A 25,453-nucleotide genomic window follows, 5' to 3' on the forward strand; every position below is an offset into this window, starting at 1 on the left:
GGGGAATGCCCCCAGTGTCCCAGGGCCCACCATTCGTCCCTAAGCCGACATGACCGAAGGTGAGACCTTCCATTGTGAGAATTGGCCTCGCAGCCGCCCGCTGGCCACTATTGGGGGGGGGGGGGGTTCGCTGGTGTTTCTCAATCACGGGTGATGGGACGAGTCTGACTGGGCACAGAGGGACCTACGGGAGGGCGAATGTGGTGGGCCCCCACGTCATGCACGAGGCTGTGGTCAAGTCTGGATTGATGCGAGTTGTTTGAAACTCCAAACTGTATGCCTGACATAATGTTCGGAAGTTGCTGTATGTTTTTTTTTTACACTCCCGATTCCTTCAACGAAATTACATTCCTCAGGACCGTTACTGAACAGGTCTGGACCGTCTTTTCTTTGATGTATGTTCGTATCAGAGTTTTATCACTTTTACAAATAACGCTACAAGCCCTCCAAGAACAAGCTGGTACAGTCCAGAATCATAGAATCGCAACGGTGCAGAAGGGGGCCCATCCAGTCAGCAACGACCCTCCGAAAGATCACCCTACCCGTGGCCCAATCCTCCAGCCAATACCCACCACCCCAGTGCTGGCCACTGTGCCAGCCCACAATTACCCCTGCATATGTAAAAAAACAGAAAAAAGGCAGGAACTATTGGTTCTTAAAACATTTAGTGCCTCTAACTATACAGCGGGTCTGCTAGAGAATGGAATGGGGTGTGTAAGAGGGTAAAGCGATACAAAGATGGTCAAATGACACAAAAAGATGCCCACCTTTACATACAGCGAATTCAAGGCTGGCCTGCTCAATTTATGGAAAACCTAGTCGGAGTGGATCTGTCACAGCGGAGCCTATAAATGTGAAATGGGGGGGGGGGGGGGCACACTTTCCAGAATGTATCTGATTCCGAACGGAGTACAGGACTCGGGAACACCAGGGGGAATACGCTCCATGACTATTTTATGCCAAGTGTTGAATCGAAGGACGCTTGTCGCTAAACTAGGAGTGGAGGATATTTTTCCTGTGCCATGTGGTTTTAGATTTTGATCAGCAGAGTCCAGACTTTATGGCACCCAGTGATTGGAGGGATTTGGGTCGATTGGTTGGCTGGTGGCCTATGGATCGGCCAGGAACAGTATCCTGCCTGGCCACAGACAGCGATTGGGTCCTGCCAGGTGGAGCTTCCAGGGGACCCAGCAGGGAACTTGTGGACTCTGAAAGGGGAAGACTCTGAAAGCGTACATCCGGAATGTTTTCCCTGTCGTCAATAATTCTCCCCTCTGGGAGACCCCGAATTACAACACCCAGTGCGCGGTCAATTCCAGCCCCACTTGACCCGGAGCCGCAACACTGTTGAAATCGACTCTTTCATTTTTAAAAAATACCCGAGGTATTTGGCTGCCCAATAGGTTCATATGGTTAGTAAATTTAAACACAATTAACTTTTATTAATAACAATAACTATAATTAAATAGGCAGCAAATACAACTGGTTAACAACTATTATCTAATTTCTAATTCCTGGCCTTAACTCGCTCCCTCCTCTATATACACACACAAAAGACAGACAAACACAGAGGAGAAAGAGAGGTGTAAAATACTAAAAAGGATGAAAGTCTCTGTTTCAGGTGGGCATCTTCCTGTTAGACTCCTTCAGTCCAGGCCTCCAGTTGGATACCTTTGCTTTCAGTCTGTAATGGTTTTCACTGTAGACTCATCATAGTCTAGCGACTTCTGCCTTTAGTCATTAGGGAGGAGAGCAGGAGAGGGAGCAGTTTCCACCTTGAGGGTCCAGTGGCTCCTCTGAATAATCACAGTAGCAGCAAGCAGCCAATGTTTGAGAGAAATAGAGAGCATCACAGTTTCCCCTGAGTCTTCCCCTTTCAGAGTCCACAAGTTCCCTGCTGGGTCCCCTGGAAGCTCCACCTGGCAGGACCCAGTCGCTGTCTGTGGCCAGGCAGGATACTGTTCCTGGCCGATCCATAGGCCACCAGCCAACCAATCGACCCAAATCCCTCCATAGGATTTACAGTGCAGAAGGAGGCCATTCGGCCCATCGAGTCTGCACCGGCTCTTGGAAAGAGCACCTTACCCAAGCCCACACCTCCACCCTATCCCCATAACCCAGTTACCCCACCCAACACTAAGGGCAATTTTGGACACTTAACGACAATTTAGCGTGGCCAATCCACCTAACCTGCACATCTTTGGACTGTGGGAGGAAACCGGAGCACCACCCAGACATCGGGAGAACGTGCAGACTCCGCACAGACAGTGACCCATGTCGGGAATCGAACCTGGGACCCTGGAGCTGTGAAGCAATTGTGCTAACCACAATGCTACCATGCTGCCCTACTCTGGGGTGCGATGAAGTCTGGGTTCTGCTGATCAAAATCAAAAGCCTCATAGCACAGTGAACTATTTTGCAACTTCTGAGTTCCTCACCCTGCTCAACTTAAAGGTATGTCTCCATTAAAGATGCATGGCGCAAAAACGATAACGACAAAATCATGTTGCATTACATTCAGCCCCCTGCCCCAACCATCTGGCCTGGGTTTGCGAAATCCTACCAACTGTCCTGGCTTAAGACAATTCACATCTCTTGACCCTGTGATTACCCCTCTCTCCAGTAGCACCGTCTGGACCTGTAAAGACTTTATGCCTGCAAAGACTCGCATTCAAAGTACCATCTTGCATTATTGAATTTTTCTATACATGTGTTTCTGGAACCCACCTCTTCATTCACCTGAGGAAGGAGCTGTGCTCCGAAAGCTAGTGATACCAAGCAAACCTGTTGGACTTTAACCTCGTGTTGTCAGACTTCTTACCTTGGATAGAATTAAAGAAATAGGAAATAAGGGAATCAACAGGAACAAAGGATCAAATTTGATGGCCGTACTAAATATCCTCCCGAGCTCTTTATCTGCACCAGACCAATAGGATTGAATTTTGACACAGGGCCACACGCAGTGTATGTAGTCACCCTCGACTACCAGACCCAAGGGGGTATTGTTACGCCACCCTGGGCTAGTGCGCAGTCAATTCCAGCCCCACATGCCCCGGAATCACAACACAAGTGAATTAACCAATAATTCTTGTAAAAAATATCCGAAGTCTTTGGCCCTTGGCGACCGAATAATTATAGTCACCGGGTTTGTAAGGTTAAACACAATTACTGTTCATTTGTAACAAGAACTCCCGCGGAATATGCAATAGGTACAGTTGGTTAATGATTAAATAATACCTAACTCCCACTCTAAATATACACACACAAGCCAGATATACACAGAGGGGGTGGAAAGGGTAAAAGTCATAAGCGATAGTAAAAAGAGCCTTTGTTTCAGATGATGGTTTTTCTGCGCCTTTTCTTTCAACAAGCTTGAAGGTTAAAGTCTCTGTTGAAACCGGCCGTCTCTGTAGAATCATTCGTTCGTGCAGGTTCTCTGGGGTTTAGAAATGCAGCACTCTCCACTTTCCTGGAGAGGCAGCTCACTCCTCTTCAAACCTTGCTTTCTGTTCCTGGTTTGTATTCAGGCCTCTGTAGTTTCAGGAATACAGCCCCCACAGGCTTTCTGGAGAGAGTTAGCTGGATCTTTTTCTCCGTGCTGCCAGAATCAAAACTTGCTCTGAAAAGCGTATCAGTGGGATAAGATCCGATCGCCACCTGTTACAGGGTAGTGCACAGCTTTTTGGGCCAATTCAATGACCACAATCGATCAAACCGAGGTCCCAACCCCATCTCTCACACTAGTCCTTACAAGTCTGCTGTCCAGTTTAAGCCGGCATGTGATCTCTCCTTAAACCTCTGGAATCTTTCTGTTTGAATGAAAGACACAAGCTGCTTACTTTAAAGAGGCACGTCCATTAATTATCCATGGATTTAAATAAGAGCAGTAAAATAAAAGAAAGGGGAATAGACAGGAATGACCTTTACAATATAGCAGGATCAAACCTGTGTCTCAAACCCGGTGTAATATGGAAACGTTGCAGTATCTTCAACGGAGTCTCATTCATTCTATTACATACCGAGATTTTCTTGGTATAACCCCACATACTACTGTGGTGAATATAACATGGTAAATTCACACTATTATAAAGGCAGTAGCATTACCCGATCACTAGGGGGAGTAGCTCTGGGAATGCTCAGGAGCATGTACAGGGCTTCACCCTTGGCTCCACCCATGACTCCTCCCCCTTGTGCTGCTGTATAAATACCCTTGTCCAGAGTCAGCCTGCAGTTCACCGAGAGTTCATCAACAGGTAACAGGCTGGCTCTGAAGTAAGTTGATTAAAGCCTAGATTCATATCGGAAACACGTGTCTGGTGAATTGATGGTTCCATCAACTACCCCATGTCTCCTCATCAATATTAGTTGACAAGGCTCTTTCCCGAGACTGCCACGTATCCAATGTACTCACACAGGATCTACAACACTAAGTGTCACAAGACTTGCTAATTAATTGTTTAAGCGCCGCAGAAGTAGGGACGATTTTCCACTAGGGGAATAGAAGAGTCGAGATGCATAGTTATCTTATTCAGGTTAAAGTCTCTTTTCTTTTAAAAAAGTAGTGTCTCGGAGTGCCAAATTGTTGGCACAGCTGCTCAAAGGATGGTGAGGTGGACCACTGAACATATCTCGCAGCCTGCAAATGCCTCTACCCCTCCAAATATCGAATCCATGTGGTCCATAAGGCAGGAAATTCAGGCCTCCCTGGATGGGAGAGAGCGCGGAAGCCAGTTTCGATCTCCCTTCCAATTGACGAACCATCCTCCAAGAGTGTTGATAATTATAGAATTCTATTCTCGCACTTAGCAGGCCCGGACTCGGGGTCGCTGTCGAACAGCCGGGCCTGTAAAGGTCACACCGACTGGGCTGCTAAGCCTAAGATGAGCGGCTGATTGGTCCATTTTAATGCTCGGAACCCCCTTGGAACCTGGGAGGTGCAACTTAGCCAGCCTCAAAGGAGGTTTCCTTTTGTTCCATCGTACATATGAACTAACCATCCGATGGCTCATAATATCCTAGCCCTCAGGATTGGCAGCATCTGCAAGGGATACAATAACCCAAGGCAACGCGCTCACCTTGATCAAGGCGATCCTGCCCGGCCGTGATATCGTCGGGAGGATCAGCGAATCAACCTCGGTTGGGTGGGGGGGGGGGGTGGAATTTGCCCCACACAGTTGTTTTAAAGAAGGGGGTAAGTACGACTCCCAGGTAGGGAGGTCCCAAGGTGGGGGTGGGGGGCACCACCCAATAGGCAGTTAGTGAAGGGTCTCCTCTCAGCCCACCCAGTGGCCCAGCCTCTGACTTCAAAAAATTGACTTTTTGTCACCAGAGAAAATGCTAAATCTTATCTACCGCACCGGTAATAGCGGGAACCGAGATGTCCGGCTTAGATACAAACAGGCAGCACACCGTCCGTGTAAAGCGTGACCTGCTGCTTCCCTGCGCTGTGCAGCCTAAAGATCAAAGGATCCTGTGTAATTAATTGCCTCTCCCAAAGAGTCTATAGATAATGCAAAACAATAAAGGGGTAACTCTACCTAGCCCCTCACTGGAGGCTAAAATTCTCAGATCTATAACCATTCGTATGCGCTGCCGCCAGGCAACTAGCTACAGCATAGAAAAGAACCTAGAATCCCTACAGTGCAGAAGAAGCCCCTTTGACCCATCATGTCTGCATTTACCCCCTGAAACCAGGGTTGCCCTATCCCTGTAACCCCAACCTACACCGCATATTCCTGGACACTAAAGGGCAATTGATCATGGCCAAGCCACCTAACCCGCACACCTTCGTGGGAGGAAACTCACGCAGACACGGGGAGATCGAGCAAACTCCACACCGACCAGGCCGGAATTGACTTTGACTGCTGCCTGTCACTCACTGGAGTGTCCTGTGACAAGGCTGTGTCAACTTTCTCAAGAGAAGACAGGATGGTGAATACCCCGCTCATTCCAGGAATATAGTTTAAAATTCTCTATCGCCTTTGCACAGACCAGCAGAAGGAAATTAGGACAGGATTTTCACACCACGTTCAGGTATGCACCAAAACATACCTCTCTCTTCCCCCGCCCCCTTCCAGTTGCACCAGAGATTTCACATCATGCCCTTTTCTTGGATAATAGATCATTACAGGATCCAGCCCTTACAGACCCCAATACAAATACAGAAGGAATCGCGGCGACAATATTTCTTGGGGGACATTCCTCAACACGAGTGAGGAATAAAGATAAAACATTCGGTATAGTGCTCAGTTATTTATTTTTTTAAATTTTAGAGTACCCAGTTATATATTCTTTTCCAATTAAGGGGAGATTTAGCGTGGCCAATCCACCTATCCTGCACATCTTTGGGTTGTGGGGGCGAAACCCACGCAGACACGGGGAGAATGTGCAAACTCCACACGGACAATGACCCAGAGCCGGGGTCAAACCTGGATCCTCAGTGCTCCAGTCCCAGATCGTGCTCCATTGTTGACACCTCCCAGCAAACATGCATGTAACATAAGATAGAATGAGACTATGACGGAGAAAGCCCAGCAGATCTTTCAATGAGCTGCAGGCTATTACTCTGCACTATCGCCTTCAATGGACTTTACAAAGGCCAAGGTACTGGCTGTTTTAGCGAATATCTTGACGGAGCCGTCGGATTTCATCCCATCGCAGGATAAAGCAGAGCTTAATTCGCCCCAGCTGCCTTGAGCTGTTTCCTAACTTCATCAAAGCTGTGTTGCTGCCGAGAAGTCCTGGAAAAATGAGACCACCCTCCCCAGAACGGAGCCGGATCCCGCCACACCTCGCCGCCTCCGGAGCTTTCTGGAAATCTTCCAAGTTATGAAAGAGAACTGTAGCGACATGTATGACCGACTGGTAGAAAGGGACAACCCCGTACTGGACGCAACAAGAAGGAAATGGGAGGACGACCTGGGGATGGAGATAGGGTGGGGACTCTGGAGCGAAGCACTGCATAGGGTCAACTCCACCTCCACGTGCGCAAGGCTCAGCCTGACGCAACTAAAAGTGGTACATAGAGCCCACTTAACAAGAAACCGTATGAGTAGGTTCTTCCCGGAGGTGGAGGACAGATGTGAACGGTGCCAAAGAGGCCCGGCCAACCACGCCCACATGTTCTGGTCTTGCCCCAGACTTGTGGAGTACTGGACAGCCTTCTTCGAGGCTATGTCCAAAGTGGTGGGGGTGAGGGTGGAGCCATGCCCGATAGTGGCGGTCTTCGGGGTTTCAGACCAGCCAGATCTATTCCTGGGGAGGAGGGCGGACGCCCTTGCCTTTGCCTCCCTGATCGCCCACCGTAGAATCCTGTTTGGCTGGCGGTCAGCAGCACCGCCCAGAGCTGCAGACTGGCTGTCCGACCTCTCGGAATCTCTCCAAATGGAGAAAATCAAATTCGCCATCCGAGGGTCAGACGACGGCTTCCACAGAACGTGGTAGCCATTCATGCAATTGTTCCAGAACCTGTTTGTGGCCAACGTACAAGAGGAAGAATAGTCGGGGGAAGGTAGCCGGGGGGGGGGGGGGGGGGGGGGCTACGGGTTCGTTACGGGGGTTTGATGGCTAGCTAAGGCCCAAAACCAAACTAAATAAATGCCAATAAACATGTGCCTTGGCCATATTGGGGAATGTAAAATATGTATGCTGGCTAAAGGGGGTGGCCACAGTTATTATTACGAAGATGCTTACCTGTAAATATATATGTTAATTTTTGCGTGTTCTTTTTTTTTTCTCTCTCTCTAACAATTTGTAATTTGTTCAATGTAAAACATGAAAACTGAATAAAAAACATTTATAAAAAAAAAGTTATGAAAGAGAATGATTATGGGCCTGGAACATTGATTGTCCCCAGTCCCCAGTGAGGAACAAAGGGACTTTGGTGGAAAAGTCCATGGCTCCTGCAATGGGGCAGCACAGGTGGTAATATTAATAATCTTTATTATCACAAGTAGGCTGACATTAACACTGCAATGAAGTTACTGTGAGAATCCCCCAGTCGCCACATTCCGGAGCCTATCCGGGTCACAGAGGGAGAATTCAGAATGTCCAATTCACCCAACAGCACGTCTTTCGGGACTTGTGGGAGGAAACCGGAGCACCCGGAGGAAACCCACACAGACACGGGGAGAACGTGCAGACTCCGCACAGAGACCCAAGTCGGGAATCGAACCTGGAACCCCGGCACTGTGAAGCAACAGTGCTAACCACCGCGCTACCATGCCGCCCATAGATAGGGTGGTGAAAAAGGCATACAGAATGCTTGCCTTCATTAGTTGGGGCATAGAATATAGGAGCAGGGAGGCCTTGATTCAACTTTATGAAACATTGAGATAGGCCACAGATGGAATAGAACAGTACAGCACAGAACAGGCCCTTCGGCCCTCAATGTTGTGCCGAGCCATGATCACCCTACTCAAACTCACGTATCCACCCTATACCCGTAACCCAACAACTCCCCCTTAACCTTACTTTTTAGGACACTAAGGGCAATTTATCATGGCCAATCCACCTAACCCACACATCTTTGGACTGTGGGAGGAAACCGGAGCACCCGGAGGAAACCCACGCACACACGGGGAGGATGTGCAGACTCCGCACAGACAGTGACCCAGCCGGGAACCGAACTTGGGACCCTGGAGCTGTGAAGCATTGATGCTAACCACTATGCTACCGTGCTGCCCCAAATATTGTCCTGGTCGCCACACCATCGGAAGGGCGTCACTCCGCCGGAGGGGGTGCAGAGCAGATTCACCAGGAGGTTGCCTGGGGTGGAAAGTTTCAGCTACGAGGAGAGACTGGAGAGGCTGGAATCGAGGGGGATCCAATACAAAATTACGAGGCAGTGATAGGGTGACAATCGTTTCCCCTGGCAGACATGTCCGAGACCACAGGATTACGGTGAGGAGCAAATGGTTCAGGGGGAACCTCAGGAAACATTTTTTCACCCAGTGGGGTCATGGAACCAGCTGCCTGAGGAGGTGGTGGAGGTATGTACTCACACAACGTTTAAGAAGCATCTAAATCTGTCGGATATCTAGCAGGAGCTGTTGGAGGCGGAGGAAACCCCGGTAGAGGAGCTGAAGGGCAAGTGGGAGGAGGAGCTAGGTGGAGAGTTAGAGGCAGGTCGATGGGCGGACGCCCTAAGCAGGGTCAGCGTGGGACCCCACGCACCCCGGACAGACTCTCTTCCACCTTCTTCCGTCAGGAAAAAGATACAAAAGTTTGAGGTCACGTATCAACCGACGCGAGAACAGCTTCTTCCCTGCTGCCATTAGACCTTTGAATGGACCTACCTCGTATTAAGTTGATCTTTTCTCTACACCTTGCTATAACTGTAACATTACATTCTGCAGCCTCCTTCCTTCCCTATGTAAGGTATGCATTGTTTGTACAGCATGCAAGAAACAATACTTTTCACTGTATACAATACATGTGACAATAATAAATCAAATCCAATCAAATCAAAAATCAATTCCTCCTCTTCATGTGCCAGGCTTAGCCTGATACAATTTAAGGTTGTCCACCAGGCACACATGACGGTGGCTGGGATGAGAAAGTTTCTCGGGGTAGAAGATAGATGTGTGAGGTGCGCGGGAAGCCCAGCAAATCATGTCCACATGTTCTGGGCATGCCCGAAGCTTAGAGGGTTTTGGCAGAGGTTTGCAAAGGCAATGTCCAAGGTGCTAGAAACTCGGGTGGTGCCGAGTCCGGAGGTCGCGATCTTTGGAGTGTCAGAAGGCCCGGGAGGTCAGGGGGCGAAAGAGGCCGACGTCTTGGCCTTTGCCTCCCAGGTAGCCCGGAGACGGATCTTGTTAATGTGGAGAGACTTGAAGCCCCCGAGTGTAGAGACCTGGGTTAGTGACATGGCTGGGTTTCTCAGTCTCGAGAAAATAAAGTTTGCCTTAAGAGGGTCTATGATGGGGTTCTCTCGGAGGTGGCAACCGTTCATCGACTTTCTCGGGGAAAATTAAACTGTCAGCAGAAGCAGCATTCTAAAGGGGGTTGGGGGGGGGCCGGATAGGTGTTAGATGGTTGACGTGTGTGAAGATTGGGTCGGGTGGGGAAATGTTTATTTTACCATGTCAATGTTATTGTTATAAAAATGTTTGCAAACACCTTAATAAAAATATGAAAAAGAAACATCTAAATCGCCACGGCATAGTCCGCTGTGGACTAAGTGCGAAGCGATTACCATAAATGGTATTTGAGGGTCGGTACAGATACGGTGGGCCGCAGGGCCTGTTTCTGTGCCTTTGACTCTATGACTCTAATAAATCATCTTGGGTCATACTACAGAGTATTAACTCCCGGATTAGGCAAGCATGTGCTTTGTAAACAGGATAAAACAAAGGATTAAAAGGTGAGTAGCTCCAGAGCCCAAGGAAATTTGCTCATGCCGTGCTCGTACCACGTGGTTTCCCCCATCTCGACAGTTTTTTAAAATGCTTTTCAGTCCTCTTAAGTGAGTGTACCCTCAGGGTGGGAGGAGAGAGTGAGTGAGCACTGTCCAATCAGGCTGCAAGGAGAGTAAGTACCATCCAATCAGGGTGCAAGGAGAGTAAGTACCATCCAATCAGGGTGCAAGGAGAGTAAGTACCATCCAATCAGGGTGCAAGGAGAATAAGTACCATCCAATCAGGGTGCAAGGAGAGTAAGTAGCATCCAATCAGGGTGCAAGGAGAGTAAGTACCATCCAATCAGGGTGCAAGGAGAGTAAGTACCATCCAATCAGGGTGAAAGGAGATTAGGTACCATCCAATCAGAGTGAAAGGAGAATTAAGTACCATCCAATCAGGGTGCAAGGAGAGTAAGTACCATCCAATCGGGTGCAAGGAGAATTAATTACCATCCAATCAGGGTGCAAGGAGAGTAGGTATCATCCAATCAGGGTGCAAGGGGAGAGAGTGAGCACCGTCCAATCAGGCTGTGAGAAGATAGAGTGAGCACTGTCCAATCAGGCTGCAAGGAGACTAAGTACCATTCAATCAGGGTGCAAGGAGAGTAAGTACCATCCAATCGGGGTTCAAGGAGAGTAAGTAGCATCCAATCAGGGTGCAAGGGGAGAGAGTGAGCACCGTCCAATCAGGCTGTGAGAAGATAGAGTGAGTACCGTCCAATCAGGCTGTGAGAAGATAGAGTGAGCACTGTCCAATCAGGCTGCAAGGAGAATAAGTACCATCCAATCAGGGTGCAAGGAGAGTAAGTACCATCCAATCAGGGTTCAAGGAGAGTAAGTACCATCCAATCAGGATGCAAGGACAGTAAGTACCATCCAATCAGGGTGCAAGGAGAGAGAGTGAGCACCGACCAATAAGGCTGTGAGAAGAGAGAGAGTGAGCTGTCCAATCAGGGTGCAAGGAGAATAATTACCATCCAGTAAGGGTGCAAGGAGAGTAAGTACCATCCAATCAGGGTGCAAGGAGAGTAAGTACCATCCAATCAGGGTGCAAGGGGAGAGAGTGAGCAACGTCCAATCAGGGTGCGAGAAGTGATAGAGTACGCGCTGTCCAATCAGAGTACGACGGAGTGAGCAACGTCTAATCGGGGTCTGAGGAATCAAGGTTTGGGTTGCAGGAGAGCGGGGGAAAGGTTCTGGTTTCAGATGGATGGCTGCCACTTGTCACATGAAGTCAGCCAGACCATACCGGCTCTTGCCTCTCCGGCGGCTTCTTGACCTGACGTACGCAAGGGACTCTGGCGTCACCTCGCGACGGCAAATAAATACTTGTCCACGCTGCTTTAGATTCACAAAATACTTTTATTATTAACAGTATGGCACTTGTCGAGGTGGGAATGGGAGTTGGGAGAAAACCTATTGCGAGATGTCAGCGAGAACGTCCGAGTGGGCGAGTTAATCTGAAACCTGAAGACATGGCACGATGGCACGGGAACAGAATCTGAGGGAGTGCAGGGGAAGTCTTTCTTTCGTAGCTGAGCTGGTAGTCTGAACGAGACGGAAAGTGTTAGCGGACGCCGGGTGGCAGAGACATGGGGGGGGGGGGGACTGTGGTGAGAGAAGGAGGGCGACGTTCGGTCAGCAGATCAGCCTGGGTTTGTAGTTTGGCACAACAGCCTTGCCGCCGGTCAGTGTTGTACCGTGGCCGCCGCCTTTTGGTTTGCTGGCCGTCTGGGTTTAACGGCTGCCCACGCCGACGACAAAATCAGTCCCTCCTGCCACGTTGTCCCCACCTTATCATTCAGTTGAGCGCACGAGGTCACGCCTCCCCCCCCACCAGCGGATGCACGCTGGGGGAGCGAGGGGGGGGGGGGGGGGGGGGGGGGAGACCGGGAGATGGGGAGCTAGCGATCGCCTCCGAAGATCATCAGCATGTAGAGGAAGATGTTGATGATGTCCAGGTACAGAATCAGGGCGCCAAAGATGTACTCCTCGGGGCTCAGACCATAGCGATGGTTGGCCAGCATCAGCTGGATGTCGGCGGCCAAGAACTGCGAGAGACAACAAGACGGAAAATCGTCAGGAGAGTCTGGGACTGTTTGATGGGGACAGGTACAGAGGGAGCTTTACTCTGTATCTAACCCCGTGCTGTACCTGTCCTGGGAGTGTTTGATGGGGACAGTGCGTAGAGGGAGCTTTACTCTGTATCTAACCCCGTGCTGTACCTGCCCTGGGAGTGTTTGATGGGACAGTGTAGAGGGAGCTTTACTCTGTATCTAACCCCGTGCTGTACCTGTCCTGGGAGTGTTTGATGGGGACAGTGTAGAGGGAGCTTTACTCTGTATCTAACCCTGTGCTGTACCTGCCCTGGGAGTGTTTGATGGGGGACAGTGCAGAGGGAGCTTTACTCTGTATCTAACCCCGTGCTGTACCTGTCCTGGGAGTGTTTGATGGGGACAGTGTAGAGGGAGCTTTACTCTGTATCTAACCCCAGTGCTGTATCTGTCCTGGGAGTGTTTGATGGGGACAGTGCAGAGGGAGCTTTACTCTGTATCTAACCCCGTGCTGTCCCTGTCCTGGGAGTGTTTGATGGGGACAGTGTAGAGGGAGCTTTACTCTGTATCTAACCCCGTGCTGTACCTGTCCTGGGAGGGTTTGATGGGGACAGTGTAGAGGGAGCTTTACTCTGTATCTAACCCCGTGCTGTACCTGTCCTGGGAGTGTTTGATGGGGGACAGTGTAGAGGGAGCTTTACTCTGTATCTAACCCTGTGCTGTACCTGTCCTGGGAGTGTTTGATGGGGACAGTGTAGAGGGAGCTTTACTCTGTATCTACCCCGTGCTGTACCTGTCCTGGGAGTGTTTGATGGGGACAGTGTAGAGGGAGCGTAACTCTGTATCTAACCCCGTGCTGTACCTGTCCTGGGAGTGTTTGATGGGGACAGTGTAGAGGGAGCGTAACTCTGTATCTAACCCGTGCTGTACCTGTCCTGGGAGTGTTTGATGGGGACAGTGTAGAGGGAGCTTTACTCTGTATCTAACCCCGTGCTGTACCTGTCCTGGAGTGTTTGATGGGGACAGTGTAGAGGGAGCTTTACTCTGTATCTAACCCCGTGCTGTACCTGTCCTGGGAGTGTTTGATGGGGACAGTGTAGAGGGAGCTTTACTCTGTATCTAACCCCGTGCTGTACCTGTCCTGGGAGTGTTTGATGGGGACAGTGTAGAGGGAGCTTTACTCTGTATCTATCCCCGTGCTGTACCTGTCCTGGGAGTGTTTGATGGGGACAGTGTAGAGGGAGCTTTACTCTGTATCTAACCCCGTGCTGTACCTGTCCTGGGAGTGTTTGATGGGGACAGTGTAGAGGGAGCTTTACTCTGTATCTAACCCCGTGCTGTACCTGTCCTGGGAGTGTTTAATGGGGACAGTGTAGAGGGGTACTCTGTATCTAACCCCGTGCTGTACCTGTCCTGGGAGTGTTTGATGGGGACAGTGTAGAGGGAGCTTTACTCTGTATCTAACCCCGTGCTGTACCTGTCCTGGGAGTGTTTGATGGGGACAGTGTAGAGGGAGCTTTACTCTGTATCTAACCCCGTTATGTACCTGTCCTGGGAGTGTTTGATGGGGACAGTGTAGAGGGAGCTTTACTCTGTATCTAACCCCGTGCTGTACCAGTCCTGGGAGTGTTTGATGGGGACAGAGTAGAGGGAGCTTTACTCTGTATCTAACCCCGTGCTGTACCTGTCCTGGGAGTGTTTGATGGGGACAGTGTAGAGGGAGCTTTACTCTGTATCTAACCCTGTGCTGTACCTGTCCTGGGAGTGTTTGATGGGGACAGTGTAGAGGGAGCTTTACTCTGTTTCTAACCCGGTGCTGTACCTGTCCTGGGAGTGTTTGATGGGGACAGTGTAGAGGGAGCTTTACTCTGTATCTAACCCCGTGCTGTACCTGTCCTCTTCACTCTTCCCAGAATCAGTCAAGAGATAGCGACAGGTACGTGATGTGTTGGCCACCCCATTCATCGCCCTGTTTTCTATTCCTGATCATTCATGTACCTCTCCCCCCACCCCCCCCCCCCCCCCCCTTCACTGCTGCTCCTCTATGTCCCCTTCCCCACCTCTCTGAGATTGGCTCTGTTGAATCTCCCTGCCCTTGGGGGTGTGGCTTGATCCTGCACTGCAGATGTCATTAACCCACTGGGATTCTCTGAGGGCTCAACCTTCTCCTCTTCAGCAAGGACGTGGGAATGAACGTAGGATGCTGGGGGCGTTATACTTACAATGGAGAAGATCATGGCTCCCAGCGAGCCATAGACGATTTGCAGTATGCGACTGTAGAAGAAGATGCTGAAGAAGCCGAACATCAAGAGGACGATGGAGGCGACTAGGAGGAAGCCATAGCAGAGGGTGAAGTCAAACCGGGTCTGTGGAGACGTGGGGAGAGAGAGAGAGCGAGTGAGTGATGGTGCGGTGAAGGCTTCACCACGGGGAGGGCTGGCTTGGGAGGTTCACCTTGGACAGGCACATACTGTTCACAACCCTGCTGACGTTAAATGCTTGTGTGTCCGGAAACCCAAGAAGGTTAACTTGGAACAGTAACGGTTATATTTTTCAATTTGGTATTACGTGAGAAAAGGGCAGCACGGTAGCATTGTGGACAGCACAATTGCTTCACGGCTCCAGGGTCCCAGGTTCGATTCCCGGCTGGGGTCACTGTCTGTGCGGAGTCTGCACATCCTCCCCGTGTGTGCGTGGGTTTCCTCCGGGTGCTCCGGTTTCCTCCCACAGTCCAAAGACGTGCAGGTTAGGTGGACTGGCCATGCTAAATTGCCCTTAGTGTCCAAAAAGGTAAGGAGGGATTATGGGGATAAAGGGGATAGGGTGGAGTTGTTGACCTTGGGTAGGGTGCTCTTTCCAAGAACCGGTGCAGACTCGATGGGCTGAATGGCCTCCTTCTGCACTGTAAATTCTATGATTCTAAAAGATATGCAAACCAGTGAGAAAGGGTCTTCTTGTTATCGGTCACGAAAAAATAGTTATGGACTTTAAAGTACAGACACACACACATTAAGAAAGACTACAATAGGCGACAACATACACTTAAGTATAATCATGGCAGTGGACACAGTGGATTTTACTTCTTGAATCTTCCCTTTTCCACCAGTATTTTGACAATAACGTCCACTCCGGAGGAGAGACGGTGAGCGGGAATCCGCCTCCCCCCCCCCCCCCCCCCCCCCCCCCCCCCCCCCCCACCCAGTGGGTGTCCACAAGACCGGATTTCTGGGGGCTCCGAGCCGGGACTGTCTGCTGATGAGGCATTGTTAATTAACGTCATCCAGGGTTCATTTTACATTCCTCCGCCATGAGTCAGCCTGGCCGAATAAAGAGATCATGGAGGCACGATGCCTACTGGGAAAGAAATTGCAGTGTAGAGCTGTGTCTTTTTAAATTAATAAAAACCATGCACTTTATACGTTGGCCAACGTGTTTAACCTCTCAATGGGACACCATCCCAGAGAGAGAGAGAGAGCAGACATTAATCTCAATGGGACACCATCCCAGAGAGAGAGAGAGAGCAGACATTACTCTCAATGGGACACCTCCCAGAGAGAGAGAGAGAGAGCAGACATTACTCTCAATGGGGGACACCATCCCAGAGAGAGAGACAGAGAGCAGACATTACTCTTAATGGGACACCATCCCAGAGAGAGAGACAGAGACCAGACATTACTCTCAATGGGACACCATCCCAGAGAGAGAGAGAGAGCAGACATTACTCTCAATGGGACACCTCCCAGAGAGAGAGAGAGAGCAGACATTACTCTCAATGGGACACCTCCCAGAGAGAGAGACAGAGAGCAGACATTACTCTCAATGGGACACCATCCCAGAGAGAGAGAGAGACAGAGAGCAGACATTACTCTCAATGGGACACCATCCCAGAGAGAGAGAGAGAGCAGACATTACTCTCAATGGGGACACCATCCCAGAGAGAGAGACAGAGACCAGACATTACTCTCAATGGGACACCATCCCAGAGAGAGGAGAGAGACAGAGACCAGACATTACTCTCAATGGACACCATCCCAGAGAGAGAGAGAGAGCAGACATTACTCTCAATGGGACACCATCCCAGAGAGAGAGAGAGAGAGCAGACATTACTCTCAATGGGACACCATCCCAGAGAGAGAGACAGAGACCAGACATTACTCTCAATGGGACACCATCCCAGAGAGAGAGAGAGAGCAGACATTACTCTCAATGGGACACCATCCCAGAGAGAGAGAGAGAGAGCAGACATTACTCTCAATGGGGCATCTCCCAGAGAGAGAGACAGAGAGCAGACATTACTCTCAATGGGGCACCTCCCAGAGAGAGAGACAGAGAGCAGACATTACTCTCAATGGGACCCATCCCAGAGAGAGAGAGAGACAGAGAGCCAGACATTACTCTCAATGGGACACCATCCAGAGAGGAGAGAGACAGAGAGCAGACATTACTCTCAATGGGACACCATCCCAGAGAGAGAGAGCAGAGAGCAGACATTACTCTCAATGGGACACCATCGCAGAGAGAGAGACAGAGAGCAGACATTACTCTCAATGGGACACCTCCCAGATAGAGAGACAGAGAGCAGACATTACTCTCAATGGGACACCTCCCAGAGAGAGAGACAGAGAGCATTACATTACTCTCAATGGGACACCTCCCAGAGAGAGACAGAGAGCAGACATTACTCTCAATGGGACACCATCCCAGAGAGAGAGAGACAGAGAGCAGACATTACTCTCAATGGGACACCTCCCAGAGAGAGACAGAGAGCAGACATTACTCTCAATGGGACACCTCCCAGAGAGAGACAGGGAGCAGACATTACTCTCAATGGGACACCATCCCAGAGAGAGAGACAGAGAGCAGACATTACTCTCAATGGGACACCATCCCAGAGAGAGAGACAGAGAGCAGACATTACTCTCAATGGGACACCTCCCAGAGAGAGAGAGAGAGCAGACATTACTCTCAATGGGGCATCTCCCAGAGAGAGAGACAGAGAGCAGACATTACTCTCAATGGGACACCATCCCAGAGAGAGAGAGACAGAGAGCAGACATTACTCTCAATGGGACACCATCCCAGAGAGAGAGAGACAGAGAGCAGACATTACTCTCAATGTGACACCATCCCAGAGAGAGAGACAGAGAGCAGACATTACTCTCAATGGGACACCTCCCAGAGAGAGAGACAGAGAGCAGACATTACTCTCAATGGGACACCTCCCAGAGAGAGAGAGAGAGCAGACATTACTCTCAATGGGACACCTCCCAGAGAGAGAGAGAGAGCAGACATTACTCTCAATGGGACACCTCCCAGAGAGAGAGACAGAGAGCAGACATTACTCTCAATGGGACACCTCCCAGAGAGAGAGACAGAGAGCAGACATTACTCTCAATGGGACACCATCCCAGAGAGAGAGACAGAGAGCAGACATTACTCTCAATGGGACACCTCCCAGAGAGAGAGAGAGAGCAGACATTACTCTCAATGGGGCATCTCCCAGAGAGAGAGACAGAGAGCAGACATTACTCTCAATGGGACACCTCCCAGAGAGAGAGAGACAGAGAGCAGACATTACTCTCAATGGGACACCTCACAGAGAGAGAGACAGAGAGCAGACATTACTCTCAATGGGACACCATCCCAGAGAGAGACAGAGAGCAGACATTACTCTCAATGGGGCATCTCCCAGAGAGAGAGACAGAGAGCAGACATTACTCTCAATGGGACACCTCCCAGAGAGAGAGAGACAGAGAGCAGACATTACTCTCAATGGGACACCTCCCAGAGAGAGAGACAGAGAGCAGACATTACTCTCAATGGGACACCATCCCAGAGAGAGAGACAGAGAGCAGACATTACTCTCAATGGGACACCTCCCAGAGAGAGAGACAGAGAGCAGACATTACTCTCAATGGGACACCTCCCAGAGAGAGAGACAGAGAGCAGACATTACTCTCAATGGGACACCATCCCAGAGAGAGAGACAGAGAGCAGACATTACTCTCAATGGGACACCATCCCAGAGAGAGAGACAGAGAGCAGACATTACTCTCAATGGGACACCATCCCAGAGAGAGAGACAGAGAGCAGACATTACTCTCAATGGGACACCATCCCAGAGAGAGAGACAGAGAGCAGACATTACTCTCAATGGGACACCATCCCAGAGAGAGAGAGAGAGAGAGCAGACATTACTCTCAATGGGACACCATCCCAGAGAGAGAGACAGAGAGCAGACATTACTCTCAATGGGACACCTCCCAGAGAGAGAGACAGAGAGCAGACATTACTCTCAATGGAACTCCTCCCAGAGAGTGCACACACACACACACACACGCACACGCACACGCACACGCGCACTCATGCAAACCCCAGGGGTTGTCTTACCTGGCTGGCAAAGAGGATGATTGCCAAGCAGACAGCCACCGTGGATCCCAGAGCGATCATGACCGAGGCGGTGTTGTAGTTGGAGGCAATGGCTCCAACCATGTAGGAGAGGCTGAGTGTCAGCAGGGTCTATGGGGGAGGAGAGGGTGGAGGAGAGAGTGAGAAGGCAGCAGAGACTGGCATCGGGAAGGCTGGTCGTCATGTCGAAAGGCATTCTGTCCCCCCCCCCCCCCCCGCGCAGTGGATTCCTCTGAAGGCGTGGCCGACAATGACTGCGCGGTTAAGTTCATCGGGGGAGGGGGGGGTTGGGGAATGCATGGGCAGGCCGGAATTGAAGAGGCACATAGGGTGGCACAGTGGTTAGCACGGCTGCCTCGCAGTGATCAGGACCCGGGTTCAATTCCGGCCTTGGGTGACTGTCTGTGTGGAGTGTGCACCACCTTGTCTGAGTGGGTTTCCTCCGGGTGCTCCGGTTTCCTCCCGCAGTCCAAAGACGCGCAGGTGAGGTGAATTGGCCGTGCTCAATGCACGGGGTGGTTACAGGAATAGGCCAGGGAAGTGGGCCCAGGTCGGGTGCTCTTTCGGAGGGTCGGTGCCGACCCAGGTGGCCTCCGGCTGCAATGTCGGGATTCTATGGACCTCCGAGAGTTGGGAAAGGTAGGGGGAGATAAGGAGTGCGGGAGGCCATGCTTGGATTCGACAGCAAGGATGAGAAGTTTAAAATCACGTCATTGCAGGATTGGGGTCAGTGGGCACAGGGTGATGTTTGGGAGGGGGGGAGGGGTTCAATGGGGGGGGGGCAGGAATGCGACTTGGCGCAAGTTACAACACGGGCAGCAAACCTTCGGATGACCTGAGGTGTCCGGAGGCTGGCAGAGGCCGGGCTGTGTTGGGACGTTCAAGGCTGGGGCTCACAAGGCCGAGGCGAGAGGCGGCCAGTGCAGGCCCCGTGCTCGGCATCCGCGTCGTGTCCACTGGGGGTCAAATGGTTCAGCTCACCATGCAGAGAATGTTCCAGGGGTACTGCCTCCGAATGTCCCCACAGCAGTTCAGGGCCACCAGCATGACGATGAAAATACCAAAGGAGGAATACAAGAAGGCCGGGGTCGCCTGGGTGAAGTTCCTGATGTCTGAGGAGTAGGTGAAGACACAGACAATCCCGAAAGTGAACAGCAGCTGAACGCCGACGATCACAAACACCTGAGGAACGAAACACAGTTACTGACGCACAAAACTGAACAGCTTATGTCCCCTTCAAACTGTACAGCTCGGGGTTAGATACAGAGTAAAGCTCCCTGTACACTGTCCCCATCAAACACTCCCAGGACAGGTACAGCACGGGGTTAGATACAGAGTAAAGCTCCCTCTACACTGTCCCCATCAAACACTCCCACGACAGGTACAGCACGGGGTTAGATACAGAGTAAAGCTCCCTCTACACTGTCCCCATCAAACACTCCCAGGACAGGTACAGCACGGGGTTAGATACAGAGTAAAGCTCCCTCTACACTGTCCCCATCAAACACTCCCAGGACAGGTACAGCACGGGGTTAGATACAGAGTAAAGCTCCCCTACACTGTCCCCATCAAACACTCCCAGGACAGGTACAGCACGAGGATAGATACAGAGTAAAGCTCCCTCTACACTGTCCCCATCACACATTCCCAGGACAGGTACAGCACCGGGTTAGATACAGAGTAAAGCTCCCTCTACACTGTCCCCATCAAACACTCCCAGGGCAGGTACAGCACGGGGTTAGATACAGAGTAAAGCTCCCTCTACACTGTCCCCATCAAACACTCCCAGGCCAGGTACAGCACGGGGTTAGATACAGAGTAAAGCTCCCTCTACACTGTCCCCATCAAACACTCCCAGGACAGGTACAGCACCGGGTTAGATACAGAGTAAAGCTCCCTCTACACTGTCCCCATCAAACACTCCCAGGACAGGGACAGCACGGGGTTAGATACAGAGTAAAGCTCCCTCTACACTGTCCCCATCAAACACTCCCAGGACAGGTACAGCACGGGGTTAGATACAGAGTAAAGCTCCCTCTACACTGTCCTCATCAAACACTCCCAGGACAGGTACAGCACGGGGTTAGATACAGAGTAAAGCTCCCTCTACACTGTCCCCATCAAACACTCCCAGGACAGGTACAGCACGGGGTTAGATACAGAGAAAAGCTCCCTCTATACTGTCCCCATCAAACACTCCCAGGACAGGTACAGCACGGGGGTTAGATACAGAGTAAAGCTCCCTCTACACTGTCCCCATCAAACACTCCCAGGACAGGTACAGCACGGGGTTAGATACAGAGTAAAGCTCCCTCTACACTGTCCCCATCAAACACTCCCAGGACAGGTACAGCATGGGGTTAGATACAGAGTAAAGCTCCCTCTACACTGTCCCCATCAAACACTCCCAGGACAGGGACAGCACGGGGTTAGATACAGAGTAAAGCTCCCTCTACACTGTCCCCTTCAAACACTCCCAGGGCAGGGACAGCACGGGGTTAGATACAGAGTAAAGCTCCCTCTACACTGTCCCCATCAAACGCTCCCAGGACAGGTACAGCACGGGGTTAGATACAGAGTAAAGCTCCCTCTACACTGTCTCCATCAAACACTCCCAGGACAGGTACAGCACGGGGTTAGATACAGAGTAAAGCTCCCTCTACACTGTCCCCATCAAACACTCCCAGGACAGGTACAGCACGGGGTTAGATACAGAGTAAAGCTCCCTCTACACTGTCTCCATCAAACACTCCCAGGGCAGGTAGAGCACGGTGTTAGATACAGTGTAAAGCTCCCTCTATACTGTCCCCATCAAACACTCCCAGGACAGGTATAGCACGGGGGTTAGATACAGAGTAAAGCTTCCTCTACACTGTCCCCATCAAACACTCCCAGGACAGGTACAGCACGGTGTTAGATACAGAGTAAAGCTCCCTCTATACTGTCCCCATCAAACACTCCCAGGACAGGTACAGCACGGGGGTTAGATACAGAGTAAAGCTCCCTCTACACTGTCCCCATCAAACACTCCCAGGACAGGTACAGCATGGGGTTAGATACAGAGTAAAGCTCCCTCTACACTGTCCCCATCAAACACTCCCAGGACAGGGACAGCACGGGGTTAGATACAGAGTAAAGCTCCCTCTACACTGTCCCCATCAAACGCTCCCAGGACAGGTACAGCACGGGGTTAGATACAGAGTAAAGCTCCCTCTACACTGTCTCCATCAAACACTCCCAGGACAGGTACAGCACGGTGTGAGATACAGAGTAAAGCTCCCTCTACACTGTCCCCATCAAACACTCCCAGGACAGGTACAGCACGGGGTTTGATACAGAGTAAAGCTTCCTCTACACTGTCCCCATCAAACACTCCCAGGACAGGTACAGCACGGGGTTAGATACAGAGTAAAGCTCCCTCTACACTGTCCCCATCAAACACTCCCAGGACAGGTACAGCACGGGGTTAGATACAGAGTAAAGCTCCCTCTACACTGTCCTCATCAAACACTCCCAGGACAGGTACAGCACAGGGTTAGATACAGAGTAAAGCTCCCTCTACACTGTCCCCATCAAACACTCCCAGGACAGGTACAGCACGGGGTTAGATACAGAGAAAAGCTCCCTCTATACTGTCCCCATCAAACACTCCCAGGACAGGTACAGCACGGGGTTAGATACAGAGTAAAGCTCCCTCTACACTGTCCCCATCAAACACTCCCAGGACAGGTACAGCACGGGGGTTAGATACAGAGTGAAGCTCCCTCTACACTGTCTCCATCAAACACTCCCAGGACAGGGACAGCACGGGGTTAGATACAGAGTAAAGCTCCCTCTACACTGTCCCCATCAAACACTCCCAGGACAGGTACAGCACGGGGTTAGATACAGAGTAAAGCTCCCTCTACACTGTCCCCATCAAACACTCCCAGGACAGGTACAGCACGGGGTTAGATACAGAGTAAAGCTCCCTCTACACTGTCCCCATCAAACACTCCCAGGGCAGGTACAGCACGGTGTTAGATACAGAGTAAAGCTCCCTCTATACTGTCCCCATCAAACACTCCCAGGACAGGTACAGCACGGGGGTTAGATACAGAGTAAAGCTTCCTCTACACTGTCCCCATCAAACACTCCCAGGACAGGTACAGCACGGTGTTAGATACAGAGTAAAGCTCCCTCTATACTATCCCCATCAAACACTCCCAGGACAGGTACAGCACGGGGGTTAGATACAGAGTAAAGCTCCTTCTACACTGTCCCCATCAAACACTCCCAGGACAGGTACAGCATGGGGTTAGATACAGAGTAAAGCTCCCTCTACACTGTCCCCATCAAACACTCCCAGGACAGGGACAGCACGGGGTTAGATACAGAGTAAAGCTCCCTCTACACTGTCCCCATCAAACGCTCCCAGGACAGGTACAGCACGGGGTTAGATACAGAGTAAAGCTCCCTCTACACTGTCCCCATCAAACACTCCCAGGACAGGTACAGCACGGTGTGAGATACAGAGTAAAGCTCCCTCTACACTGTCCCCATCAAACACTCCCAGGACAGGTACAGCACGGGGTTTGATACAGAGTAAAGCTCCCTCCACACTGTCCCCATCAAACACTCCCAGGACAGGTACAGCACGGGGTTAGATACAGAGTAAAGCTCCTTCTACACTGTCCCCATCAAACACTCCCAGGACAGGTACAGCACGGGGTTAGATACAGAGTAAAGCTCCTTCTACACTGTCCCCATCAAACACCCTCAGGACAGGTAGAGCACGGGGTTAGATACAGAGTAAACCTCCCTCTACACTGCCCCCATCAAACACTCCCAGGACAGGTACAGCACGGGGTTAGATACAGAGTAAAGCTCCTTCTACACTGTCCCCATCAAACACTCCCAGGACAGGTACAGCACGGGGTTAGATACAGAGTAAAGCTCCCTCTACCCTGTTCCCATCAAACACTCCCAGGACAGGTACAGCACGGGGTTAGATACAGAGTAAAGCTCCCTCTACCCTGTTCCCATCAAACACTCCCAGGACAGGTACAGCACGGTGTTAGATACAGAGTAAAGCTCCCTCTATACTATCCCCATCAAACACTCCCAGGACAGGTACAGCACGGGGGTTAGATACAGAGTAAAGCTCCCTCTACACTGTCCCCATCAAACACTCCCAGGACAGGTACAGCATGGGGTTAGATACAGAGTAAAGCTCCCTCTACACTGTCCCCATCAAACACTCCCAGGACAGGGACAGCACGGGGTTAGATACAGAGTAAAGCTCCCTCTACACTGTCCCCATCAAACGCTCCCAGGACAGGTACAGCACGGGGTTAGATACAGAGTAAAGCTCCCTCTACACTGTCCCCATCAAACACTCCCAGGACAGGTACAGCACGGGGTTTGATACAGAGTAAAGCTCCCTCTACACTGTCCCCATCAAACACTCCCAGGACAGGTACAGCACGGGGTTAGATACAGAGTAAAGCTCCCTCTACACTGTCCCCATCAAACACTCCCAGGACAGGTACAGCACGGGGTTAGATACAGAGTAAAGCTCCCTCTACACTGTGTCCATCAAACACTCCCAGGACAGGTACAGCACGGGGTTAGATACAGAGTAAAGCTCCCTCTACACTGTGTCCATCAAACACTCCCAGGACAGGTACAGCACGGGGTTAGATACAGAGTAAAGCTCCCTGTACACTGTCCCCATCAAACACTCCCAGGACAGGTACAGCACGGGGTTAGATACAGAGTAAAGCTCCCTCTACACTGTCCCCATCAAACACTCCCAGGACAGGTACAGCACGGGGTTAGATACAGAGTAAAGCTCCCTCTACACTGTGTCCATCAAACACTCCCAGGACAGGTACAGCACGGGGTTAGATACAGAGTAAAGCTCTGTCTACACTGTCCCCATCAAACACTCCCAGGACTGGTACAGCACGGGGTTAGATACAGAGTAAAGCTCCCTCTACACTGTGTCCATCAAACACTCCCAGGACAGGTACAGCACGTGGTTAGATACAGAGTAAAGCTCCCTCTACACTGTCCCCATCAAACACTCCCAGGACAGGGACAGCACGGGGTTAGATACAGAGTAAAGCTCCCTCTACACTGTCCCCCATCAAACACTCCCAGGACAGGGACAGCACGGGGTTAGATACAGAGTAAAGCTCCCTCTACACTGTCCCCCATCAAACACTCCCAGGACAGGGACAGCACGGGGTTAGATACAGAGTAAAGCTCCCTCTACACTGTCCCTTATCAAACACTCCCAGGACAGGTACAGCACGGGGTTAGATACAGAGTAAAGCTCCCTCTACACTGTCCCCATCAAACACTCCCAGGACAGGGACAGCACGGGGTTAGATACAGAGTAAAGCTCCCTCTGCACTGTCCCCATCAAACACTCCCAGGACAGGTACAGCACGGGGTTAGATACAGAGTAAAGCTCCCTCTACACTGTCCCCATCAAACACTCCCAGGACAGGTACAGCACGGGGTTAGATACAGAGTAAAGCTCCCTCTACACTGTCCCCATCAAACACTCCCAGGACAGGTACAGCACGGGGTTAGATACAGAGTA

At 50.9% G+C, this 25,453-nt stretch overlaps 1 protein-coding gene across 2 annotated transcripts in view; it reads right to left on the bottom strand.

The window, feature by feature from the left end:
- Positions 1-11,741: 11,741 nt before the first annotated feature.
- Positions 11,742-25,453, bottom strand: part of si:ch211-284o19.8 (protein lifeguard 1) — a 29,687-nt gene continuing 15,975 nt past the window's right edge. For both annotated transcript variants that reach the window (XM_038776135.1, XM_038776133.1), the window contains exons 4-7: positions 19,843-20,043; positions 18,844-18,972; positions 14,676-14,819; positions 11,742-12,450 (exon numbers count right to left, since the gene is read on the bottom strand). In XM_038776135.1, the coding sequence (XP_038632063.1) occupies positions 12,304-12,450; positions 14,676-14,819; positions 18,844-18,972; positions 19,843-20,043 (621 nt within the window). In that variant the 3' untranslated portion in view covers positions 11,742-12,303. The remainder of the gene's footprint in view (positions 12,451-14,675; positions 14,820-18,843; positions 18,973-19,842; positions 20,044-25,453) is intronic.

Source organism: Scyliorhinus canicula, chromosome 17 (genome assembly GCF_902713615.1).
Source record: "Scyliorhinus canicula chromosome 17, sScyCan1.1, whole genome shotgun sequence".
In the NCBI taxonomy this organism is placed as follows: domain Eukaryota; kingdom Metazoa; phylum Chordata; class Chondrichthyes; order Carcharhiniformes; family Scyliorhinidae; genus Scyliorhinus; species Scyliorhinus canicula.